General features: G+C 36.1%; 1 protein-coding gene across 1 annotated transcript; it reads left to right on the forward strand.

Annotated features, from left to right (window-relative positions):
- Window positions 1-5,517: 5,517 nt before the first annotated feature.
- LOC127077873 (probable F-box protein At4g22030) lies at window positions 5,518-7,111 on the forward strand. The gene has a single exon (XM_051018745.1). The coding sequence runs from the start codon at window positions 5,666-5,668 to the stop codon at window positions 6,929-6,931; it is 1,266 nt and encodes a 421-aa protein (XP_050874702.1). The 5' UTR covers window positions 5,518-5,665; the 3' UTR covers window positions 6,932-7,111.
- Window positions 7,112-9,484: the final 2,373 nt, after the last annotated feature.

Genomic DNA, 9,484 nt, shown 5'->3' on the forward strand with positions numbered 1-9,484 from the left:
TTTGATGGTTGAATTAGGAAAGTGTGTGAATATATAGGTAGCTAACGTGTGAACAAGAAGAGAATGAGTCAGATTGGAAAATAGTTGACTAGGTATTACTAGTTGACTGTTTTTTTTGTTATTTGAGTTTACATAACATTCAACTCTTATATTTGTTCAAACATTTTCACCTAGTACTCGGTCGTATGTATGGATACGCTGTTCTACATTAAGAGACCGTCTTTATGTGCTATGAGATACAAATGTCTCTTTAATTCTGCAGTTACGAAGTACTAAAAGTATTGATTTTCTAAAAATGATTTATGTTAAAATATATTTATGTAAATGAGTTGAATAATAAATTGAAAAATAGAAATTGTTAAATATATAATTCTGAGTGTTAAATATATTGTAGATTGGCAGAGTCAAATTTGAGTGTATTTGATAGAATAGTAGTCAAATATAATTTATAGTAGTGGAAATATGTAGTTGTCAAAAGAGTTAACTTCGACATTGTTAAAATTTAGTATTGTTTTGTAACAATTGTGTTATTTAAAGAGATTACTTGTTGTGTAAGTAATGTCAGCAATAAATAGGGAGATACCATATGTTTGTAATGTGAATGTAGAGAGGGAAACACATAATCATTCAATAAAATTTCTCTTTTTTCTCAAAATCCTAATTTTTATTTTTCTCTCTTTTCTCTCTCAAATTATATCATCTCATTACATCTTTGTGCGACGGATTCATCTTACAATTAATGTGTGGTTGAATCACTCAAGTGAAGAGTGAAGAACGAGAGGTATGATCAATCAGAAAGATTGATTCTCGTTCAATCAAGATTGATTCAGATTATTTTTAAGATTGGGGTTTAATTCAAACATCTGGTATCTAGAGCATTGACTGTGATTTTTGGTGATTTTTGGGAAGCATATCTAGAGCATTAGAACGAGCATTTTCCAACATATTGCAATGACACCAATTGGAGAAGATGCTACGGATCAACAAAAGGCCATACATAAAGATTTAAGGAAGAAAGATTATAAATCTCTCTTTACAATCCATCAATGCGTTGATCCTGACAACTTTGAGAAATTTGGTAATGTAGACTCGGAAAAGGAAGCATGGGACATCCTGGAGAAATCATTTAGATGTGCTAAAAAGGTGAAAGATATGAGGTTATAAACTCACAAAAGAACGTATGAGCTATTTCAGATGGAAGAAAGTGAAAGCGTAGCTGATTTCTTCACCAGATTAACGAGATTGTTGAATAAAATCAAAATGTGTGAAGAAGTGATGACAACAAGATTAGTAGTTTCAAAAATCTTGAGGTCATTACTTCCAAAGTTCGATCATGTGGTAGTGGCCATAGAAGAATCTAAGGATTTGTCAAGCATGACAAAAGAGGAGCTTCAAGGGACGCTTGAATCTCATGATTAAAGAATGTCTGAAAGATCTGCGAGCAAGACAAAGAATGATGTAGCTCTGCAAGCGCAACCAACAAAAGAAAAGAAAGACAAATGGAGATTGAACTGTAACAAAGGTAGAGGAGGTTACAACAATTTGACTAGTAGAGGAAACCAACAAGAATGTAGTTTATCAATTCAAAGACAAACTTCAAACCAAAGCAATTACAGAGGTGGTACTGCAGGTAGAGGAAGAGTGATAGAAGAAAACCTGACAAAAGCCATATTCAGTGTTATAATTATTAGAAGTGTGGACATTATACAAGTCAATGTCGAGGAGGCAAGAAAGAAATTCAAGAAAGTGATGCAAGACTTATAAAATACGAAGAAGAAGAGATGTCGTTGATGGTCACAATGAAAGATGAAGAAAGATTCAAGGCCAATGGTACTTAGACTCAGACTGCGCATCACACATGACTGGAAGGAAAGATTGGTTTGTCAACATAAGTCCCTCGATGAAGAAGAAGGTGAAATTTGCAAATGACAATACCCTGATTGCTAAAGGTATTGGTGATGTTCTGATCATGAGGAAATATGACAAAAGGTCAATAATTTCTGATGTATTGTATATATCATGCATGAAAAGTAATTTGCTCAGCATATGGCAACTAGTCGAGAATAATTACAAAGTGTTGATCTAAGATAAGATGACGAGAGTTCTCAACTTAAGTGGTAAGTTAATCTTGAAGGCACCTATGTCTCAGAACATAACCTTCAATATTGAACTCAATGTGATGGAGCACAGTGTCTGGCAACCATGACTAGCAGAGATGAATGGCTATGGCATTACGGGCTTGGCCATCTCAATTTCAAACACATTGGAAATCAGAAGAGAAGAAACATGGTTTTAGGATTACCATAAACTGGCATTCCAAATGAAGTGTGTGAAGAATGTATTCAACAAAATTAACACAAGAATAACTTTAGCAAGATGCGGGAAACAATTGGAGGTCATATACTCATATGTGTGTGATCCTACCCAGGTAGATTCAATTAAAGGCAACATATACTTTGTCACATTCATAGATGATTTCAGTAAAAAACTATGAAAATACCTAATCAAGAAGAAAAGTGATGTGCTTGAGGTGTTCACAAAGTTTAAGTCTATGGTGGAAATACAAAGTGGTCAAAAGCCCGGGACTCTGAAGACTGATGGTGGTGGAGAATATGTGTCGAAAGATTTTGATGCATTATGTGAGAAAGAAGGGATTGTGCATATGGTGGTGTCACCCTACACTCCACAACAAAATGGTACTGTTGAGAGGAAGAATAGAACCATCATAAACATGGTGACGAGTATGCTTAGAGGCAGGCATCTACCTAATAAGTTATGGGGTGAAGTTGTGTCGACTGCAACATACATCTTGAACAGATGTCCGACTAAGAAGATAGAAGGACTCACACCTGAAGAATGTTGGTATGTTGTCAAGCCTAGCGTAAGTCATCTAAAGGTGTTTGTATTCATACCACATAGACACGTGCATGACCAGTCTATGTGTGATTATGCTTGTTAATTACATCAGGTGATATGGTCGATGATGAAGGTGAACTTGTTAATTATGCTTTCTATGCAGATACTGATCCAGTTTATGTAATTGAGGCATTGAAGGACTCTAAATGGATGCAGGCGATGAATGAAGAACTGAAGTCCATAAGTGTTAACAATACCTGGTCACTTGTCGAGTTGCCACAAGGCAAGAAGGAAATTAATGTGAAAAGGGTTTATAAAGTGAAGTTGAATCCAAAAGGATAAGTAATCAGACACAAAGCAATACTTATAGCCAAATTATTTATTCAAAGAGAAGGAATCGACTTTGATGAAGTCTTTGCACCTGTTGCTAGGATCGAAACAATCAGGTTCGTTGTTTAACTAGCTAGCATGAATAACTGGTATATGTGTCAAATGGCCCACTAGACGAAGAGGTTTATGTAGCACAATCTGTCGATTTTGTGAAGCAAGGCCAAAAAGGAAAGGTATACAGGCTGCATAAAACCATGTATGGACTTAAGCAAGCTCCAAGAGCTTGGAATAAGAAGATAAATAGTTTCATAAGAGAGAAGTAATATGTAAAGTGCACAATTGATCATGGAGTATATGTCAGAAGAAGCAAGAGTGAACTGCTTATATTATGTCTCTATGTTGATGACCTATTGATAACAGGTAGCTACAAGAAAGAGATCAAAGACTTCAAAGCTGATATGTGCAAAGAGTTCGAAATGTATGACCTGGGCAACATTTTATACTTCCTTGGCATTGAATTCAACGAGAGTAGTATAGGCCTGATGATACATCAAAGAAGATATGCAAGTGAGATACTCAAAAGATTTGAGATGGAAAACTACAATGAAACTTCAACACCTACTGAGCCAAGACTGCAACAGTCGAAGGACTCAGATGAAGATGATGCTGATCTAACTCAATACATAAGACTCATTGGATCATTAAGATACCTTTGTCACACAAGGCTTGATCTGGAATACAACGTGTGTATGGTGAGTAGATTCATGTAAAGGTCAAAGGTATCACACCTTGTAGCCACAAATAGGATACTAAGGTATCTCGAAGGAACTCTCGACTATGGAATTTTATTTCCTGCAGTAGATGAAGGGAAAGAATGCAAACTTATGGGATACACTAACTCAAGTTGGTGTGGTGATGTCGAGGATAGAAAATTCACAAGTGGTTATGTGTTTATGTCAGGTGGTGCACCAGTTGCTTGGAGCTCAAGAAAATAACTAGTAGCAGCGTTGCCATCATGTGAGACTGAGTACATTTTTGTCTCTCATTGTGCACGTCAAGTAAGATGGATGGTGAATTTAGTTGAAGAAATTGATTGATAAATTAGCAAGTGTACTAATCTGTCAATATAGTAATAATGGGAAATTCCAAATATCGATCTCAATGACTGCTTGATGATCATGATTTATTTTGAATTGTGATTGTGTTTTGTGTGATTAATATACTTGAGATTGTTGTTGTTTACCATCCTGCTATTGATTTTCACTATTAACATTTGTAAGGTGTATTCTCACCCCATTCTTGTTAGTTTTGTTAGTTTTGTGCAATAGTTGTACATATACTCAACATGAGACTGCAAGATTGGTAATGCAATTGTTGGCTTTATTACAAACGACACCATTATTCCAGCGTGGAACAAAAGATTGGTAATGTGAATGGGAAAAGTTCTTTCAGTGAAGTGATGCTAGTCTCTGACGCGGTGGAGCGATAATGTACCTGCAAGATTAGCAGTCCAATACCTAAGTTAATGAGATCACATAGATGTAACTTTACAAAAATAAATGAATGAATACTTGTTTATGGCATATGGGGGAGCTTATATACAACGAGCGGTTAAAACCACTCTTGTTCAACTTGGCGTGAGGTGCATGAAATTGTCTTATTAGATATGACAGTTGATGATGAGGAAGTAATTTGAATCCGGCGTACGACTTTTTGACGAGGGTCCACCTATTCTTATTTCGAATAAATAATTTATGTTATTTAAATTGTCTTCCTAAACGGTTGGACTCACCACCAGAAACACAAAAAGTAAACTTTAATATGAGGAATCCAATTGTACTTTTTATAGAAAAAATATCTTTTAATCTAAGTTGGTTTTATATATTATGAAGATGAAATAAAATGAAAATTAGTTAGATTTGACAAACTTAGAGAGAGAGAGATAGAAAATAGATTACATTTGCACGATTAAACTGAAAAGAAAAATGTCAGCATCTTCGTGAGATTTAATATATTGAATAACGTATGAGCCGTTGTCATGTAAACCATACATTAGTATATTTGACATGTTGGTCAACAATGATAACAATAAACCATGGTAAACAAGTAGGTATTGTTTTACTCAAAAAAACACCAACCACTAACGAAAAGCCTTTGAATTTTGGTCTCACGGTTAACAAGAACTGCCTCGTAATTTAGAACAGCGTATCCAAAGGAAACGACCGAGTGCAAGATGAAACTGTTTGAACAACAGTAAAGGTTGAATTTATTTAAATGAAAAATCAAATCACAAAGAGAAAAGTCAACTAGAAGCACCATTCAACACTTTCCCTACCTGACCAATTCTCTTCTTGTTCACACATTATTACCTGCTACTAGTACTATTTATTACAACCCACAACAACATCTTCAACACTAATAACAACCACAACAAACATCTATCTAACTTTGATCAGATAACAATCATCTGTTCTTTCTCATGGCTTCTTTAAAAGTTTCATCTGTTCTTTCTTCTTCACAAACAATCATCAAATCCTCTTTCCATGTCCCAAAACTTTCTAAAATCATTTCCATTGACCCAAAAACACGCCCGAGCAGAAAGTTATTTGAGGAATTAAACGGTCAACTCACACACACAATCATCCAACAAAATGATCATTATTCGTCCAATAAATCCTCCCTTTCTCCATCATCCAAAACTAAAACCATTACTCAACTCTATGCAATTCTTGAATCCGTATCCGACAGAATAGAAATGCATCAAAACATCGCCGAACAACGCAATAACTGGAACACCCTTCTATTAAACTCCATCAACATGATCACTCTCACCGCCTCCGCCATGGCAGCTATCGCAGCCATAAGCAGCTCTGACGCGCCCCTTCTAGCCCTCAAATTATCTTCCGCGCTTTTGTTCTCCGCTTCAACCGGTATGTTAGTCATCATGAACAAAATCCAACCTTCACAACTTGCTGAAGAACAAAGAAACGCAACAAGATTGTTCAAAGAGCTTAAGTCTCACATCGAAACCACAATTGCATTAGGCAATCCCACAGAGAAGTATATAAAGGATACAATTAAAAAAGTTTTAGCACTAGACCGAGCTTATCCACTTCCTTTGTTAGGAGTTATGATTGAAAAGTTCCCTCAGAAATATGAACCTGCGAATTGGTGGCCTGCAAAAAACTCGCCGAGAAGAAGCAACAAGCAAAATGATGAAAGAAAACAAAAAGGGTGGAAGAAAAATGGATGGAATGAAGGGTTAGAAAGTGAAGTAAAAGATGTGTTACAAGTTATGAAGAGAAAAGACATGGAAGATTACGAAAGATTAGGAAACTTGGTGTTGAAGGTTAACAAAACATTGGCAATTGCAGGGCCTTTACTAACTGGAGTTGCAGCTGTGGGGTCCACTTTTGTTGGCCAAGGTTCGTGGACATCAATAGTACCTGTTATGGCTGGAGCATTGGCTACAGCTGTTAATTCCTTTGAGCATGGTGGACAGGTTGGGATGGTTTCTGAGATGTATAGAAACTGTGGTGGATTCTTTCAAATGATGGAAAATTCAATTCAAGAGAATATATTAGAAGAAGATGAAGAACAAAGAGAGAATGGGGAGTTGTTTGAAATTAAATTGGCTTTGAAATTGGGAAGAAGTTTGTCACAATTGAGAGATCTTGGCAGAAAATCAGCTTATTCCCGTGTTGAGGGGACTACAGTAGATGAATTTGCTAGCAAGCTTTTCTAAGTATTGTTTTTAGTTTTTTTATTTATTTATCTAACAACCATTCTTTGACTCAATTATGATTATTCTTTCAAAATCATTGATCCTTTTATTTTTATATTTGTGGACATGTGCTTGTATAGAAATTAATTTGTTTTTGACTAATTTCACTTTCTTCTCAATAATAAAATTTTGGTCTTTTAATTTTTTGAATTTTAATTTATATATATATATATATATATATATATATATATATATATATATATATATATATATATATATATATATATATATATATATAATCAAGATTATACAAAAATAACAGGCAAATAGGCAACAAGTTGCGCTGCAACCACTTTTTGGTTGGAAAAATCAATCTTCTTAAAAATTATATTCATTATCCTAGGTGATAGAACTTTGTTATGCACGAGCATTTGCACTATTTGTAAAATATCCACTGTTTCTAGTGCTAGAAAATCAAAAGTGTCAAAGGCAAATGATTTGAAAACATGTTGATTGTCGACACATGATTTCTCATGCTTGGCCACTTTACAAGAAGCGGCTTTGAAAGTTGTTTATCACATAGTAAAACCTCTAGTCCTCAGTCCCACTAGTGGGGAAACTCCAATCAAGTCTACACATGCATGATTCTCTCCTACCCACGCATACACCAGAATATCTTCTAGCCTAAGAATCGATCTTCCCTCTTGTGGGTCAGTCAAGAAATCTGCAATCGTCTCTTTCTTCACAGATACCCATGTACACCTAAAAATATGAAATAGGACATCCCTAACAAATTCATGTCGATATTTGAATTCTGAAAGTTCTTTGCAATGAATAGTATGTTCACCAAATGTATCCAAGCACGTCTTCCAGGAAATAGGGAAAGCCCTAGCTTTTGCTTTCTTCCTCCTTAAGTTCTTACTAAAAAAACCCATACCTTTCAATGGTGCTTCCTTAAAAACATCGTGTAGGCTTCACATATGATATTGAGCTTCCCATATTCGTCAATGATCGTGCTTATGTACTAGAACCTCCCATGGAAGCAGAGGGAAAACAAGTTTGGTATCACTCCACATTCATCCCTTACATCCTTATTGGTAAGGTGCATGCATTTATGGGTATTTTATCCAAATATATTAGGAAATCCCAACTGCTTCAGGATTTCTTCCACGTCTATCATAGGTGTGAACCATTGATGTTAATTGATGAATCCTTCATGTTTAACTTCTTCAAAAACCGGGTTTTCCGTTCCTCTCCTCCAATTGAAGATGTTAAGTACATTAAATAGTTGAATATGGTTGATAGAGGAAGGAGCATTTTTTGAAGGATTTTGGGATCTATGACCTAATCCAGTTGTCCAGAGTGGGCCTTACCTATAATCCCCACATGCTTGTTTCGTCTATGTGTTTCTGGGATACTTCCACAAACACTTTTCAACTACTTTATGGAATGATATCTCCCACTTTATTTGATATAGTTGCTATAGTTTGTCTTCGACCAACTGGGATGGATTTCAACCCTGCAAAGGCAACAAGAACTGATCCTGCCTCCACCTTCTCTAGGATAGCTTATGGTTCTTTCACCGAAGATCATCGAAAGACAAAATATCACATTTCTACACACGAACATATTACTTCCTAACTTATTGGCTGTCGAGGTACGTATTCTACAATTGATCTGTTTCATATGGCAAGAAATATGTGCCCCTTGCCACCCCGATTCATGAGGGAAGAAATATCTGCTTAAGCATATTACTACTCATGGGACTTTATGAATCATTGGCGTTGGATGTCGCTGACATGGTAAGACCAGATAGTCCTAACAGCCTCCAAATAGGTAGACCTATTTGGCTCCTGAAATTATGGATGAATGCCACTTTAGATTCCTCTTTCAAGAGTAGAGTGCCTCCTAACCAAGAGGTAGGAATAAAAGGGCCTCGACTAGCTAAGCTCACTCCCGATGATGAGAAGGTGGATTCTTTAGATATCTTTTAAGATTACTTTCAAATGATTTACAGATGTAAAAAATTCACTGAGTTGATGGTGCCTTTTACCAATCAACAATGTGGTCCTGACTGGTTCAGGAAACCTTACTGATCAGTCACAATTTATGTTAGTTTAGATATCATTTGAATGCCAAAAGCAGGTGAATTACTAGAAGTTTGGGCAATAGTTTAAGAGATTTATATAGAGCTTTACAAAAGTTTGATTTGCTATTGTTTCGATAATTCTGAGCTATTTTCTACGCATGAGGTAGTGTTTGATATGTTTATAGGACCAAAAGATCAAGAGAAGATGGATCAGAGAAGAAACCGGATGACAAATGCATGAGCAGGAGAAAAAAGGGAGAAAAAGCATGTTTCCTTCCCATACACGTATGAGGCCTTCTATACGCGTATGGCCACTCAACTCCACCCCACAACATACGCGTACCAGCAGAAGGGGGTGAAAAAAAAAGTCTCTGCATATACGCGTATGGGAAGGCCCATATGCATATGACACCAGCCAAGTCAAGTCATCCTGGGCATCATAAGCCTTATGCTTATGGCTTCAGTTGGGCCATACGCCCTACCCT

This window comes from Lathyrus oleraceus, chromosome 1 (genome assembly GCF_024323335.1).
Source record: "Lathyrus oleraceus cultivar Zhongwan6 chromosome 1, CAAS_Psat_ZW6_1.0, whole genome shotgun sequence".
Lineage (NCBI taxonomy): Eukaryota > Viridiplantae > Streptophyta > Magnoliopsida > Fabales > Fabaceae > Lathyrus > Lathyrus oleraceus.